General features: G+C 37.8%; 5 protein-coding genes across 8 annotated transcripts; 1 reads left to right on the top strand and 4 right to left on the bottom strand.

Annotated features, from left to right (window-relative positions):
* Window positions 1–281: 281 nt before the first annotated feature.
* LOC104768718 (uncharacterized) lies at window positions 282–1,134 on the bottom strand. The gene has a single exon (XM_010492752.3). It carries the CDS (start codon window positions 1,108–1,110, stop codon window positions 424–426), a length of 687 nt encoding a protein of 228 aa, XP_010491054.1. The 5' UTR covers window positions 1,111–1,134; the 3' UTR covers window positions 282–423.
* A 422-nt stretch (window positions 1,135–1,556) lies between these two features.
* LOC104768716 (uncharacterized) lies at window positions 1,557–3,981 on the bottom strand. The gene is made up of 3 exons (XM_010492751.3): window positions 3,846–3,981; window positions 3,143–3,216; window positions 1,557–2,948 (listed from the first exon to the last, which is right to left on the bottom strand). Exons 2-3 carry the CDS (start codon window positions 3,164–3,166, stop codon window positions 1,851–1,853), a joined length of 1,122 nt encoding a protein of 373 aa, XP_010491053.1. The 5' UTR covers window positions 3,167–3,216; window positions 3,846–3,981; the 3' UTR covers window positions 1,557–1,850.
* A 72-nt stretch (window positions 3,982–4,053) lies between these two features.
* LOC104768714 (putative aarF domain-containing protein kinase At5g05200, chloroplastic) lies at window positions 4,054–7,178 on the top strand. The gene is made up of 11 exons (XM_010492749.3): window positions 4,054–4,306; window positions 4,425–4,548; window positions 4,683–4,825; window positions 4,931–5,044; window positions 5,223–5,411; window positions 5,495–5,650; window positions 5,720–5,985; window positions 6,080–6,177; window positions 6,331–6,509; window positions 6,623–6,739; window positions 6,852–7,178. The coding sequence occupies exons 1-11, from the start codon at window positions 4,253–4,255 to the stop codon at window positions 7,032–7,034; spliced, it is 1,623 nt and encodes a 540-aa protein (XP_010491051.1). The 5' UTR covers window positions 4,054–4,252; the 3' UTR covers window positions 7,035–7,178.
* LOC104768715 (protein ENHANCED DISEASE RESISTANCE 4) lies at window positions 7,100–10,184 on the bottom strand. Its single transcript, XM_010492750.3, has 2 exons — window positions 9,382–10,184; window positions 7,100–9,165 (listed from the first exon to the last, which is right to left on the bottom strand). Exons 1-2 carry the CDS (start codon window positions 9,500–9,502, stop codon window positions 7,337–7,339), a joined length of 1,950 nt encoding a protein of 649 aa, XP_010491052.1. The 5' UTR covers window positions 9,503–10,184; the 3' UTR covers window positions 7,100–7,336.
* A 2,950-nt stretch (window positions 10,185–13,134) lies between these two features.
* Window positions 13,135–15,730, bottom strand: LOC104768713 (uncharacterized). Of its 4 annotated transcripts, none has more exons than XM_010492747.3 (3): window positions 15,431–15,730; window positions 14,812–14,877; window positions 13,135–14,717 (listed from the first exon to the last, which is right to left on the bottom strand). In XM_010492747.3, the coding sequence occupies exons 2-3, from the start codon at window positions 14,855–14,857 to the stop codon at window positions 13,315–13,317; spliced, it is 1,449 nt and encodes a 482-aa protein (XP_010491049.1). In that variant the 5' UTR covers window positions 14,858–14,877; window positions 15,431–15,730; the 3' UTR covers window positions 13,135–13,314. The 4 variants fall into 4 exon arrangements, with proteins under 4 accessions (XP_010491049.1, XP_010491050.1, XP_010491048.1 ...); XM_010492748.3 differs by having other exon boundaries at window positions 14,812–14,857; XM_010492746.3 differs by having other exon boundaries at window positions 13,135–14,723; window positions 15,431–15,708.
* Window positions 15,731–15,805: the final 75 nt, after the last annotated feature.

The following is a 15,805-nucleotide window of genomic DNA, read 5'->3' as shown; positions in this document are numbered from 1 at the left end:
GTTCTTGACAAAAACAGTGTCTAGACTTTTTAGAATTAATAGTATGTCATTTTCTTTGGTGGATCCCAATATAAAATAACCTACCGGGACTATGTTTTTCTCATTTTCTTCTTGTGTGTCACAATTCATATTTTTGATCATAGAGAACATATTATTCGAACTTTTAGGATTCTTGGAACATAGATTGTGGTTAAGTGGGTTGAAAAATCTAGATCCTTCTAATTTGGAATCTCAAGTTTTTGAGACAAAGCATCCAAATAGTCTTTTTTTAGTTGATTGAATATTCAAAAGAAATGTCCATTATTAAGAAGATCGTGTTACAATGAGAGGATCCTTGACAAAAAAAAGTACAGGTACAACAGTACAAGGAATCAAACACTAATGAGAGATCATTACAAACAAACTACAGTTTTCTATATTTATTTATTCTAGAGATTGATCTCTCTGTTCTTTGATGTTCTTGAAGATCTTAGAACTCTTGTCAAAAATCTTTGCTCTTCTCTTGTAATCTGTAGGGTCTCTACCATCATCTGACCCCATGATAGCTTCCTTCTCAAGGTACTCTACAGGAGACTGATCTCTCTCTTCTTTAAAGTTTTTGAAGATATTAGAACTTTTGTCGAAAATCTTTGCTCTTCTATTGTAATCTGTAGGGTCTCTCCCATCATCTGACCCCATGATAGCTTCCTTCTCAAGGTACTCTACAGGATACTGATCTCTCTCTTCTTTAAAGTTCTTGAAGATCTTAGAACTCTTGTCGAAAATCTTTGCTCTTCTATTGTAATCCGTAGGGTCTCTACCATCATCGTCCCCCATGATAGCTTCTTTCTCGAGGCACTCCAAGAGTTCCCATACTCCTCTGTTTGCTTCTCCCCCACATATCCCTCTTCTTTGAGTCAGCTCCTCCTCTTCCTCCGGCGTAATTGGCTCCATTGCCGCCGCATAGCTCGACCCTGAAGCCACGCATCTAGCTGCATCAGACCACCTCCCCTTCTTGGCTGTAAGGCTCAGCTTGGTTTGTGAGATTGCCGAAGTCGAAACTAGTGTTTTATGAGTTCTCGGAGATGGGTTGATGATGATCTTTGTGCAGCTTTGAGAGATAGCTTCCATCGTTTTAAGTCTGTTGTTTTGAGTTGAAGAGGTTGGGTCTTGTTGGTTGTTTCTATATATAAGGTTCGGCCGTTCGGGTAATGAGACACAAAAACACACGCCAGGCCCATCATCACACGTGTCGGAATGACGATGAGTAAGAGAGATTTCGAGATTCTCGTGGCTTGTTCTTGTGGCACGTGTTTCGAGGTTCTTATGCCGACCTACTTTGACTCTCTTTGTTTAGTAAGGCTTTACTGTTCAAAACTCTGACACGTTTGTTTTTCTAGAACTTGGTTCGACCTAAATTATATGAATCAGACCACAGAACCTTATCCAAAATTAGTCAATTCGACTCAGTTTAGATTGATTTCAGATCATAACCAAATCCAAATGGCAATAACTAATATTGAGATCATCTTAGCTTTGTATCTTAGATTAAAACCTGCTCTAGTTTCTGTAACAAGTTTGTATGGAACCTGCAAATTCTATAAGATAAGTTTCAAAACTTGATAAGAGCATTCACTGCAAGGAACAACATACTGATGAGTAGCAAATGGAACAAGTGATAAGTCTACAAACTGCAAAACAAAACAAACTAAAAGATAATAGATATATCTAGGGGACTTTGACTAGATAAAAATTCCCAAAACGGCAAAAGATGTTGTTCTATCTCAGATGTGCAAACCCTCTTCACAGCCTTTGTGAGGATCACATCTTTGAACTGTTGGAACAAAAAAGGCGTATAGAAGATTTGAATTCTACTTTCCACCTTCATTGATAAACCCTTCTTTGCGGCCTTCAAAGCCAGGACGCAGGAGCTTTTTCTCTCTCTTGGCGATTTTCCGCATCTTGTTCTGTTCAATTCTATCCGCAATATTCCCTGATCTCTTTTGCTGCTTCTCCACCTTGAACTTTTGTTGCCCTTCAATTCTTTCTTTCCACTTCTCTGCGTTCTTCTCTTGCCTCTTCTTATCTTTGTGGATGCTTTGCTTCAATAGCTTTGGGTCGTCATGAACCTTGATACCAGCTGCTCTGCTCGTAGCTGCCTTCCATGAGTGCTTCTTTGCAATTACATCACCTTTTTCTGGATCCTTCTTGTCAGCCTCTAACTTCATAGCCCTTTCAAGTTCTCTTGCCTTTGAAAGCCTCCGTTTCTTTTTCTCTTTTCCGTGTTCTTCATCGTCATCAATCTTGACATAACCAAATGTAAGGTCCTTGGCAGCCTCTTCCACATCCAACTTACCCTTACCTTTATCTGCTGCCTTCTTATCCTCCACAGTCTTTTCATCAGAAACTGTATCCCTCTTTCTCTTATTTGGCAGAATCTTCTTCCTTTTTTCATGGCTTCTTGGTCTATCAGAACCTCCACGACCACCTTTGAGCTCATCAATTTTGCGATGCAGACGTTGCCTCAGCTCCTCGTACGTAACAGATTTATCATCATCCTTTTCTTCGTCGAGCTCTATTTCCTCCTCACTGTCATCTTCAGGAACCTCAATACCTGCTTTTTCCATCTCTAGCTTCTGCCTTCGTAAATCCTCTTTCTTCTTCTTTAGCTTCTGATTTAATGATTTCTTTTTTTCCTTCTCTAGCCTTCGGTTCAGCAGATCGACAGTGGTCAAAGCAGACTTTTTTGGGTCCAACCTATCTCTCCTCGCCTTCTTTAGGTTGGACTTTGTTATTTTCTTCTCTCTAACTTTTTGACCCTTGCTAAGACCTGGAAACCATTTCCTTTCTGTCTCATCTGCTAAGTAGAATTTTGCAGGGATTAACTCTATCAGAGTATCAAAAAATCCAGTATGTTCATGAGTCTTCAAATCCGATTCACAATCAACATTCTCCTTTTTCTTTGCCATCTATAACAATTGCCAAGATCAATCACAATCAGTTAAAAAAAAACAGAAAATGCCCTTTAAGAAAAATGACAAATAAGAAACTATAATAATTCCTACATCAAAACAGAGGAATCAAGACTGACAATGGCAGATTAACTGATAAGTGGCATATTACTCGAATATTCAACAGTTAGTAGGAGGGGATCAAAACTTACATCAGTGCCACGAGTATTAGTCATTGCTCTCCACAGAGGAGATTAGCCAAAAAAGTCGTAAACCTCAAGACAAGCTGCAGCAATAACACAGTAGATATTAATACAAACATCATAATAAGTCTATTCCCTGATATATAGATTAAAGATAGCCTGCATTACAAATATGTTAAGAATTGAGCAAGACACTGAATCACATCAAGTGACCAAATTTACTCGTTTGCTAGATACAAATTAAAAGAAGGTCACAAAGTGTGTATAACAGTTGGATTTCTTAAATCATCCAGGAATCTATCTACCATTTGTTCTAACAACAATATCAAGATGGGATTTTATAAATGTAATTTGCAAACCTATAAATCAAAAAGAGAACTTTCAACAGGATGACTTTGCAGACACCATATACAAGATATTAACTAAGTGCAGGATGAATAAAGAGAAGAAGAATCACATAAAAACACAACTACAGAGTATAAGAAACAACTCTTATCCTAAAAAGATTACAGAAGAAAGAGTAAAATTTCGAAAGAAAGAGATGAATCGTAGGAACAAATACAAGTTCATGTTTCAATAAGCATATCAATTTAAGGATTCATCATAATCTTAGTCTTGAACAATTCTGACTTAATAAAGAATAAGAACAAACCCATATGCAAAGGATAAGAATTTACGGAAGAAAACAAAGAAAACAGAAGAGAAAACTCACCGGTAGCGACGATGGCGAATCAACGGCGTTGAGAGAGAAGACAGAGAAAGAGAGACGGAGAGAGGTTTGGGTGAAAGAGCCAGTGGTTAGGGTTTGAATGGCTTTGTTATTTCCCAATTTCGTTAAGGGTGTTTATGTAAATGCCCCCAACGTTTCGGTTTAATGGGATTCGATTGAAATAAAGTAAACCGGAGATTCGAATTGAACCGAGAAGTTTTACACGAATATGTTGTGAGAAGGAAACTACCTCTAATACGTCTCCACGTGGATTATTCCTCTTCACTCCCTTCTTCTATCAGCTGTTTCCAGTTTTAAAAACGTACTTTAGAAAAACGGTGTCGTACACTTGAGTATTAATAAAAGCTTCATCGGAGTTTCTTGTCTGCTGCTTTAATCTCCGGCGAGCAATGGCGGTCTCAGCTTTTCGTGGGACGCGTTTACCGTTACTTCATCATTCTCAGGTTTGCTTGTTGTTTCCTTTCTGTGTATCATTCTCAGTGAATCTGCTTTTAAGGCTTATCTACCAAAATTGCCAAACTTCACTACTCTGTGCTGAATCTTGTTAAATTAATTTTACAGTTTCCCGTCGTGAGAACTGGATCAGGAAGCTCTAAGAAGATGATCGGAGGCAGGAATTTGAAGGGCTTTGTTCTCTCGGCCCAGTATTCACAAAGCCAGGACCTTTTCACTTCTCGCCTTCAAAGTACGGAAATTGGGTGTTCTGTTGTTAATTGGGTTTTGCTCAACGATGTCTGAAGTTTTCTTTCAAATCTAAATCACTTTTGACTTTTGTGAAGACAGTTTCTTTATACATGTGTGACATGGCTTTTGATGCAGGCCAGATAGAGAAGTTACCCAAACTGGTGGAGGATATAGTTCAGACATCGATAAACACAGGTCCACGCGGTGTGACACGCCTTGTCCAAGGCGTTCAAGCCTTTGTAGGGGTTGGGGGAGAGTGGCTAAATGATTTATCTAAGGTGACTGTTGCTTATATATATAGGTTCCATATACGTTCCTCGTAACAAGTTCATAAACACTTGACACTATTATCTGATTGTAAATCACTTTCTCGCTTGCTGCAGTCTACAAGCGTGGCTGGTGGATTACCAAGTGAATTGCAGCTTGGTTTACTGTCTCCTCTATATTTGAGGAAACTCTTTGAACGCATGGGAGCTACTTACATTAAGCTGGGTCAGGTAATTCATGTTGCTAAATGTAGAGCATATTGTACTTCTGATGATGTCATGCATATAGTTAGAAACATGTGAAGTGTATGTCTCTAAAGTAAGCTAAGTTATCATATTGTTCTTTCTCAATTGATTTCCCATTCTATTCCATTTAACATTTTTGTAATATATCTTTTGTAATTTGTAGTTTATAGCATCTGCGCCAACTTTTTTCCCACCTGAATATGTCGAAGAATTTCAGAACTGCTTTGACAAAGCTCCTCCTGTGCCGTTTGAAGAAATTCGTAAAATCTTGCAAGAGGAGCTTGGTAAACCCATAGACAGTGTATACGAATATGTTGACCCTACGCCAATTGCATCAGCCTCAATAGCACAAGTGCGTTTCTTCTGCTTCTGCTGTGATTGAAATTCATTTTGTTCATGTACTCTTCTTCTGCTTAAAGGTATCATCATGGCCAGGTACATGGTGCAAGGCTTAGAGGCTCCCAAGAGGATGTAGTGATTAAAGTCTTGAAGCCTGGGATAGAAGATTTCTTAGTGGCAGATTTGAACTTTATCTACGTTGTTGCCCGTATATTTGAGTTCCTTAGTCCTGAATTTAGCCGTACTTCACTGGTAAACTCCTCTGTACTTAATTTGCAATTACTGCGAACCTACTCTCTAAATAGTATACACTATTGATAGGTTGGTATTGTCAAAGACATTCGTGAGTCAATGCTTGAGGAAGTAGATTTCAATAAGGAGGCTCAAAACATTGACTCATTTAAGAGATATCTTGAAACCATGGGGTTGACAGGGCAAGCTACTGCTCCAAGAGTGTATAAGTACTGCAGCAGCCGGCGGGTACTTACAATGGAGAGGCTATATGGAGTTCCTCTGACTGATCTAGATTCTATAAGATCACTTGTTTCCAGTCCTGAAAACAGCCTCATTACCGCGCTTAATGTGTGGTATGATCTTTGAAGTTCAATATTAAAATTTTGATTGTTCATCCTATAAATGTAGCTGTTAGTAAAACTGATCTTCATGTAATGTAACCTGCAGGTTTGGAAGTTTGCTTGGGTGTGAAAGCTTCCATGCTGATGTACATGCAGGAAACTTATGGCTGTTGCGTGATGGCCGGATTGGGTTTCTTGATTTTGGTACATCATACTCTCTCAAGCCTAATTAGTGCAACGTTTCTTGCATATGATTATTCAAATACTCATAACCTTACTACCTCTGAATTATCTATTAATACTCTTCCCCATCTATTGGTAATTTTTGGTATTCAAGTATCCACTTTTTGGTTTCAGGCATTGTTGGTCGTATATCCCCCAAAACATGGGCTGCAATGGAAGTATTTCTAGCGTCTATTGCAACTGAGGAATATGAATCCATGGCCTCTGCTTTGATTCAAATGGGCGCTACAAACACAGATGTTGATGCCAATGCTTTTGCAAGAGACTTGGAAAAGATGTTCTCATCTATCCAGGCAAGTAATTTTCGTCTTTATGGACTTAACTCTCTGTAACCAGCTGCATCTGTTCAGAACAAATACAAGATCTTCTGTTAATCTTATGGAGATAAGTGAATCTCTTCTTGCAGGAACTAGATACAGAGATAGTTGTGGCTACAGCTCGTGGAACAAATTCGGACACAACTGCTGTTGCTGCTAACGTAATTATGGATGAGAGACAGATGAATACTCTTTTCCTCGACCTGGTAAGCAAAGTTATTAGGATACAGAAGTTGCATTGATTTAAGTTAAGATAAAACCCAATTTTAGCATTAAGGAGTGCATACAGATAGAAAATAAGTTTTCTTTCTCTTGTAGGTCCGTGTTAGCGAATCATATGGGCTTAAGTTCCCAAGAGAGTTTGCACTTCTACTGAAGCAGCTTCTGTATTTCGATCGATACACGAGACTATTAGCCCCGAACCTGAACATGCTGCAGGATCAACGGATCTCTATCGCAAACAACAAGCGGACGAATCGATACAAGGACAGCTTCAACTGAGTTCATACAGATATACTTCAAACTTACTAGTGGTAAAGTTATTGTAGAATTGATTAAAGCAGGAATGATGATGAATTCAATCTTGTTACAAACATATCATGATTATATATACAACAGATGAGCAATATCTTCTTCTTTTTTGTATAATTTTGCACAAGTGTCATGGTTTCTACTTTAAACAAAAGTGCAGAAACATATTTTTTTTACCTATACACAGATGTGCAAAAAAGAATGATAAACCAATGGCAAAACTTCCCAACTCAGAAGCATATAGTTCTCGTTGCTTCATCAGAAGCAGAGATCTATACAGAAGGTGGACGTTGTGAAGCTTTAAAGACTTGGCTTACAGTAGAATATCCCATTAGTCGGTGAAGCGGAGAGCCTCTAGCCGCAGGTAGCTCCTCATCCTGAACAGAGGAGCTCAGCTTTTCGGGTTGGGAGGGAGCTCCGTCTCTGGGAGACTCTGCTGTTGAACTGCTACTCCTATGAACATCAGTGTCATGTGTTACGGCAGGAACTAAATGAGTTCTCGATTGAAGTGAGAATCTGAGAACAGTGGTGCAAGTGCCGCATCTGAGAAGATGATGCTTCCTCTTGAAGATGAGAAAGTCTACAGGAAGCTGCAGGTTTTCTGAGCACCTGTAACAGCTGACGAAAGGTGCCCCACCGGCTGTTGGACGGACATGACGCTTGGCCACACGTTGTCTCTCTTTAAAACGACGGTTCTGTAGCTCATGGAGGTGATTAGCATGTCTATTACGCTGATGATGATCCTCAACATCTGAGACTATCTCGTGGCTCCATCTCGGTTGATACTCAGATTGTTCCATTGGTCTCTGTGGACTTGCGGAATATGAACTGTAATTAGAATTATGAAGCTGACCTGAAGACCAACCGGGATGGTTCCTTCTGTCACTTGCCATCTCTCCCGAGATCCTACTCCCTTGGCCCCGACCTCTTGCCCTTGGGTTGTTGGAATACATATAGTCAACAAATTCGTGGTTCATGCCTCCACCGTATGGAGGCATTTGAAGCGAGTGTGCACGGGAATAGCGGTCAAACTCATCATGTGATGGATATGAAGGGCTTAGACGTGTGTATGGTTCTCTCGGATAGAAAGGCACTTCAGGCCGAAGTTGTTCTGTCACATGTCTCCTCCCTTGTGTGCCAAGACGCCCTCCTCGTCTCTCTAGTTGAAGAGACATGTTCGGCTGAGGCCGTTCGTTGTATGTGGTAATCCCATTGCGCCTATTATCAAAGAAAGTGGAGGAGGAACTAGCACCTTCCTCCTTATAGTTCCCAGGGTATCTAGGCATCTCAAATTTGTCTGATCTTATTTTCTGAAAAGTTTTCCACTGTTGTTGGTCTTCATCGAGAAGTTGGTCTTCCATTTCTTCAGATGAAGACTCACTCCCATCATAAGCAGAAGAAGTCTTGTTAGCAGGATAATCAAGTTGGCTTTGCTTGTCTTCAACAGGGGAAGTATCAGGTGAGATCTCAGCATTACCAGATGAATTACTCGCTCTTCCAGCCACCAAATCATAAGCAGAAGGAGTCTTGTTTGCAGGATAATCAAGTGGGCTCTGCTTCTCTTCAACAGGGGAGGCACCAGGTGAGATCTCAACATTATCAGATGAATTACTCGCTTTTACAGCCACCAAATCATAAGCAGAAGGAGTCTTGTTTGCAGGATAATCAAGTGGGCTTTGCTTCTCTTCAACAGGGGAGGCATCAGGTGAGATCTCAACATTACCAGATGAATTACTCGCTCTTCCAGCCACCACATGATCAACACTCAAGTATCCAGAGCTAGCCCCAGATCCAGCAGCTTCTGACATGGTGTTCATCATATCAGACTTCAATCTGGAGTTGTCTTCTCCTTCATTCTTCTCAGAATCATCACCAAGTGAACATTCCTGCTGTTGAATTTCATTTGTCTCATTCCCATTAGATAACTCCAAGTCACCAAGCTCCTTCTCCGTAGACTCAATGGGTGATGGAAGAACTGTGTCCTGCCCCGAGTTGCTGGACACATTGTTGGTTTCAGGTTCCCTTGGTGGCTCATTGGCTTGAGCCCTCTCTGTCTCTACTGCACTTGGTGTACTGTTTGGAGCAATGTTCCGCCTTTTCGCTGAATTAAAGAAGCAACAAACACATTCAATAACTGACAAATAATGTCATGCCAGAAACACACACTCAACTAGTTTCAGCTCAGACAAAGCTAAGGAAATCCAAACAGATGAACCCACCAGGAATAAGACAAAACCAGATTCAGAATCAGAGTTAACATTTTAATAATTGGAAGGCAAAAAAACAGAAAAATGGGAAAGTTGCAGAATTTGGAAACCTTGAAGAATGGCGGAACAACCACCACACTGATAAACAGGAACATCTTCGTCTTCTTGAAGAATCTTTAAGCACTTGGGACACTTGACTAACCGGATTTTCTGACCCGTCCGGCTCGCCATTTGCTTGTTACCAAAATTCGATGGCTTTTTAATTCTCTCTAACTTCCTAATCAGTTAGAGAGTCCTAAACAAACACATAGACAGAGAAAGAGAAGGAAAGAGGAGAACCAAAGATAAAAAGATTGAAACTTTGTGATGTTGTTCCAAGTTTTTAAGAGGAAATTGGAGGAGTGGGGAGACCAGACGAAGGAGGTCAACGCGGTGTGTGACTTTTAAAAACTCTGTTGAAGAGGAAGAAGACTTGGTCGGGTATCTGAGAGCTGGTTACGGATCCGGGTCGGAATGAAAATAAATGGAGAGAAAGAAGGAAAGATTAAGAAACAGATTGTGAAGATCTCCCCACAGAAGTAAAGTAAAACTCTTTTTGCAGAGACTTTGTTGTAACTTCGAGAGAGAGAGAGAGAGAGAGAGAGAGATTGTGAAAGAAGGGAAACCCCCAGAAGTTTAAAGATTATATAGAGAGAGAAAGATGGAAATGGGGAGAGAGAGAGAATGAGAATTTCTTGTCGTGGGGGCGAAGTAGAAGAAGAAGAGGAATGAGAACAGAGACAAAAAACCAAAATTAAAGAAAATAAAAACCAAAATCGTTGGACGGACAGTTTTTTTTTTTTTTTTTTGGGGGGGTTTAACTTTGTCATGTTTTTATGGTTTGTTTTCTCGCTTTTCTACATTTTTTTCCTCTGAGAAAAGTCTCTCTTTTTCCGTGTCAATAAAGTTTTTCTAATTTTAATACTCCATCCGTTTTATAATCCGTTTTATAATATAGGATGTTTAGAGGATTATTTATATTTCATAATATAGGATGTTTCCAACTTTCCATGCAACTTTTAGATTAATTTTATATTTTATATTATGCAGTTTTGGGTGTGATTGGTTAAACTTTTTAAAAGTAACTTTTTCTTAATATGTGTGTTTCTACTAAAACATCTTATATTTTGAAACGGAGGGAATTTTTTTGATTGTAACTTTGCAAGTCAATTAGATACACACACAAACGAAAAAAAAAAAAAAACACCAACGACTCGTTCTCTGATTACAATTTTTTCTCTTAAACAAAAACCCATTCGTTGATGTTTTCAAAATATTGGCTTAAGTTTTTGAAAAGCTATCATCATCCATATTAATCTGCAAATGCGACAGAGCTTTGTTAGAGAAGTAGTAGAAGTCTAGAAGATACTACGAGATAGTAAAAAGTAAATTGGTTTCACCTAATAACCAAAAAAAAGAAAAAGAGAAACTGGAGAAAGAGTTATAAATGGAATGGCATTGTTTAATGTCGGCGCCTGTTTCATTTATTTTGGATAGAGAAATTTTATCCCATCATTTATTGATCCCATTTTGTTTTCTTTATTTTGCTTTTTACCATTTCCTTCTTAAATTATTCTATTTGTGTTTTGATTTCTGTTTCTTTTTGGGATGAAGGATTTAAGCTAAAAAGGTTCCTAGGACCTGACAAAAAGCATTATGATCATAATGTTTTCCGTATATACATATCACTGGTCCAATTTTAACAGACTTTTCATTAACTTTTTGTAATGAGAACTCACTAGCAGGAAGGACCAGCCGTGAGAAGTTTCAATCACTTTTCATTTTAACCAAACAATTTGACTCCTTTGGTTTCATAACCTTTTTAGGTATGAAACCAGTTTCCAGTCATATAGCAGCTTTACAAAGAACTCGAAATCAATCAGTGTAACACAATAAAATTCTTTAAAAATGGTACATGATGTTACAATAAGTTATAAACTTATATACTAACATAGATAAATGTATAAGTTAGTATACAATGTCTGTATATTACATTATTCTCTATAATAGCAAAATGAAAGAAGAAAAAAGCTAAATGTAATGGTCGACAGACTCGGTCTAATTTTATCGTTTTGTGCTGTCTAGTTTTCTTCTACTTTCTAAATTGGCTTTGTGATTCAGAAAAAGTCAACCTTTGTTGTGGTGCCCTATTTCCTTGTAGACTACTTCAATACTTATTTGTTTTCTCTGCACAATCCAATGACTACGGGATACGACGACTCTCAGACCAGTCCAAACCAAATCTAATCAAAATCAAATTCAATACCATTCGAGAGTCTACGGGATTACACAAATTTTAATCCTGCATTGATCGACTCTTCAATAGAGCTGGGAGATTCTACGGTTTGGACCACTGCATTTGTTTATAAATGTTATTCTATATTTGTAAATTTGCTGTAACCTAAACTTCAGGACATGGACAAAAATTATCTTACTAAAAAAAGTCAAAACTATTGTTTCCAATGTATAAAACTTAATATTGTAGCGTCAACCCTCTTTGTATATATATATATATATACATATTGCTTTTAGTGTCCCTATTTTCGTAAATACATGGTATTGAATAAAATGATCTTTAATTTTTTAGTTTTTGGTCTATAATATCATTTCTACTCGAGTTTGAAATAGTAAAGTATAACGAAATAACTTTAAAGAGTTTAGATGTTTGCTCAATGTCATAAATGGCTATGTAGACTATCAGATTCTTCTACATATATATTGGAGATGAGTTACAGAATAGTCTAAAGTTACTTGAAATCTCCAATTATTAAAAAAAAGAAAAGAAAAGATTCAAAACCAAATTTTTTAAAAATAAATAATTAATACATTTGAAAAAAGAACAGTCTAAAGTAATCTCTTTAACACCTGAAAATAAATAAAGAATCTTTATAATGAATACATGTCTTTAATGAAGAACAAATTTCATATGAAACCTTAAGAATCCAAAGAAAGTAAGATAAAAAGGGCCCATATACTACTAACCTTTTTCTTTTAGCTATCTTTATAATCGATGATTTGTTGTATCTAACTAATAATGTTTGTAGCCAGCGGTCTTTGCAAAGTCGTTTCACACACACACACATGCAATCACATTTACAACTTAGAATAAACTAATTGTACAATTGCATTAAAATTAGGTTATAATATTTGCATGCGCGTACAATAAGTACGCGGTCGAGCAAAGTTACATTTACATGTGAAGGAGAAGAGAAAAACGTAAAATGAACCCTATATATCAAAGTAGAACTTGAACATTTTCATTTTTTATTCCATTACTATAAATTATGAAACAAAGTCATGCTGAACATGACCAATCCTGTGACATAGCTAGTCAGATCTTATTATAGTATTTTTAATCAAAAACAATACAAATATTGTTTGACCTATACACAAAATTTTCAACACGAAATATAATTGAGAAATTCGGAGAAAATACATAGACGCAGTCCAGTATTTATACATTACCAGACTCGTTCAACTTTGATTTAGTACCAATTGTAATTTCATAGATTTCACAGTTTTTTTTTGGGGGACTTAAAATTGTATTTTTGTCTTCAATAACTTTTCCTGGACAAATCATATAAAGCAGGAATAAATTCTCCATAATAATTGAAACCTTTTTTCTAAGACTATTTTCACATTAACTCCAAATCCTTGCATTGAGAGAGAGTCAACCAAATTGAGATATTGGAGGATTAGGTTTGTGTTTTGGCTTTTGACTTTTTCTTCTCTCGCTTTTAATTACTTAGGCTTTACGTCATTATTACATAGGCATTAAAGAAAACTCCAGCGCGAAACACACCTGTAGATGATGATACCCTACGTTTAAAATTAATTTCATATAAATTGCATTTCTTACTTAAAAGAATTTGAAGATTTATTGATGTCTGAGAAGGACGACCATAACACAGAACGACTTAAAACATGATGAGACAAAAGAAAGAAATAAGACTGCAACGAGTAAACTAATTAGTATAGAGAAGAGGATTCACTCCAACTCCAACTCACACGACCATGGTTGTTTGTTGTTCCTTGTTATTATTGCCCGAAAGAAACCTCAGAATCTGTCTATATCCGCTTTTGTAGTGATCCAGGGTGAAACAAAGCTGCCTTATCGCTTCTCGTTTCTCTTCCTTTGCTTCTGATATCGCATTCCTCTGCAACTCTGCTTGCTTCTCCAGTTCTTTAACCTTAGCTCTCAGTTCCTCCACAGTGTTCTTGACATTCCTCTGCAACTGATCTGCTTGCTTCCCTAGTTCTTTAACCGTAGCTCTCAGATTCTCCTCCACAGTGTTCTTGACATTCCTCTGCAACTCTGCTTGCTTCTCTAGTTGTTTAACCGTAGCTCTCAGTCTCAGTTCCTCCTCCACAGTGTTCTTGCCAATTCTTGATTCAGATACAAGCTTAAAGCGCAGCTGGCTAAGTTGCTCTTCCATTTGCTGAATCTGGATGTCTCTGGTTCTCATCACTGCTTTTAAATTGTCTACTTCAGCACAGACTTCATCTTTCTCTGCCACCAACATGTCATATCTCAGCTTGTGCTCGTCGGCATCCTTGTTCAATGCTTCGATATGCTCACCTCGAGAGGCCAACTCTGTCTTCAATGCATTGATTTCACCTTGCAACTCAACTTCTTTCCTCTGCATATCCATCTTCTCTGCGTCAGAATGCCAAATCTGATTTTCCAATACCTCACTGCGTGTTTGGAGTTCTTTAACACGACCTTCGAAGAAAGCCTGATTGGCTAACAAACCAGCAATATCACTCTGCAGTTTTGTTTTCTCAGTAGAGAAACTTTGCTGACAAACACACAACATTGCCCTTAGCTTTGAGATCTCAGCCTCTGAAACATATAAACATTCTCTACTCACCTCAAGCTCCTTCACCAGATTATCGAACTTGAAACTTGAGTCTGAGAGCTTAGTTTCCAAATCAACAACCTGTCTTTGCATCTCGAGAACTCGGCTTTTCTCAGTCTCAATAGCTTTGTCCCTACTCTCGATCTCGATTTCAAGCGCAGCGAATAAATTCTCTGAAAGCAAAACATCATAATCTCTCTTCTCAGCCTCAGCCTTTAGCTTCTCAATCTCTTGTTCAGATTCTTGGAGCCTCAAACTTGTAGTCTTAAGCTCTTCCTCGGACTGGACATATTTCTTCATCAGTTCCTCATAACTCATATGTTTCTTCTCAGCAGCCACCAAGTCATCCATTGCACCTGGTGAGACCAGGTGGTGGTTAAGAGATGAGTAAAAGGCCTCTGTTTCCGAGTCTAACTCAGAATAAGAAGAGTCGTCGTCAGAATCATGATTGGGAGAAATATCAGAACTTCCATGATCAAAGTTGAAAGCAGCAGCAACAGGTATTGTATCAGACTTTGGAGTTACAGGAGTAGAAGAGCCATTGGGTTCTGAAACTTAGACAGTTGATAGATGTATATTAATAAGACATGTATGTTTCAACAGAATTTAAACAAAAACAAGACATGAATGAATCATACATACCTGAGGAGATTTCAACAAAGGAGTTAGAATCATCTATGTCCTCCATCTGAAGGTAAACAAAAGAAGCTGAATCACACATCAATAAGGGTCAGACACAAATATCAAACGACAGGTTTGAAGGGTTTGAGACTTGAGAGATCGGCGAAACAAAATATTTAAAAAAGGTTAGAGATAGAAGTATAAAGATATGAAAATATATTTTCCTGAGATTTAGGTTCAAGGAAACAGATTTATATTTATCACAACCACAATATAATGTAAATTATCTATATATAAATAAGTCAAGTAATTAGTGGAAACTATCCTGAAGCTAATTTATCTAATCGAAACTAGGGTTTCTAAAATTTTAAATCTTTCTGCTCCTCTATGTCTCAAAATTCAGACTTTTTGTTATAGTTACTGTGTACAGAAACAATAACTCATTGCAAGGGGTAAAGTAAAAGTTTTTGAACAACTTTAGATCACCAGATGAAGTAAGTAAAATAGAAGAACCTCCCCCACAAATCTCAGAGAAACAGAGAGAGTAATAATAAGTAAAGCAAATCATAAGATCTAAAAAATAAAAACCCATGAACAGAAACAAGCAAAGATCTAACCAATATGACCCATATAAACTAACCTGGAAAAAATTGATATGATCGAGGGAAACTAAAAACGCAGGTTTAAAGGGAAAAGTGAAAACAGAGGAAGGGTTTAAGTAGAGTAGAGGGTCCTCTCTCTCTAGGGTTACAAGTTAAAACAAAGCAGAAGGTGGAAAAAGGGTTAAGGGGACAAAAGAGGAGGGAAGATTTGTCGGATAGCGAATAGAAAGTGGCGCTCTTTGGGATTCAAATGTTTGCCATTTTCTTCATCTTTGTCAATGCGACAGTCTGTTCACTGCTGCCTTCAAGTGGCCACACTTCCCCACATGCACCCACCCGTTTCTTCTTTTATTATGTTTGACCTATTTAATTATTGGCTTCGGTTCGGTTCGGTTCTGTTCGATTCAATTTCC

Source organism: Camelina sativa, chromosome 20, assembly GCF_030686135.1.
Source record: "Camelina sativa cultivar CO46 ecotype springtype chromosome 20, ASM3068613v1".
Lineage (NCBI taxonomy): Eukaryota > Viridiplantae > Streptophyta > Magnoliopsida > Brassicales > Brassicaceae > Camelina > Camelina sativa.
Note: the sequence above shows the minus strand (reverse complement) of the source record. Positions and strands in the feature narration are given on the sequence as shown.

Excerpts from the sequence above, each read along its gene's own strand:
- LOC104768718 (XM_010492752.3), bottom strand. The coding sequence starts at position 1,110 with ATGGAAGCTATCTCTCAAAGCTGCACAAAGATCATCATCAACCCATCT.
- LOC104768714 (XM_010492749.3), top strand. The coding sequence starts at position 4,253 with ATGGCGGTCTCAGCTTTTCGTGGGACGCGTTTACCGTTACTTCATCAT. Across the intron at positions 4,549-4,682 it reads TTTCACTTCTCGCCTTCAAA|GCCAGATAGAGAAGTTACCC; the intron begins GTACGGAAATTG and ends CTTTTGATGCAG. Across the intron at positions 4,826-4,930 it reads GGCTAAATGATTTATCTAAG|TCTACAAGCGTGGCTGGTGG; the intron begins GTGACTGTTGCT and ends CGCTTGCTGCAG.
- LOC104768716 (XM_010492751.3), bottom strand. The coding sequence starts at position 3,166 with ATGACTAATACTCGTGGCACTGAT. Across the intron at positions 2,949-3,142 it reads CTAATACTCGTGGCACTGAT|ATGGCAAAGAAAAAGGAGAA; the intron begins GTAAGTTTTGAT and ends CAATTGTTATAG.
- LOC104768715 (XM_010492750.3), bottom strand. The coding sequence starts at position 9,502 with ATGGCGAGCCGGACGGGTCAGAAAATCCGGTTAGTCAAGTGTCCCAAG. Across the intron at positions 9,166-9,381 it reads TTGTTCCGCCATTCTTCAAG|CGAAAAGGCGGAACATTGCT; the intron begins GTTTCCAAATTC and ends TCTTTAATTCAG.
- LOC104768713 (XM_010492746.3), bottom strand. The coding sequence starts at position 14,857 with ATGGAGGACATAGATGATTCTAACTCCTTTGTTGAAATCTCCTCAG. Across the intron at positions 14,724-14,811 it reads CTTTGTTGAAATCTCCTCAG|TTTCAGAACCCAATGGCTCT; the intron begins GTATGTATGATT and ends CAACTGTCTAAG.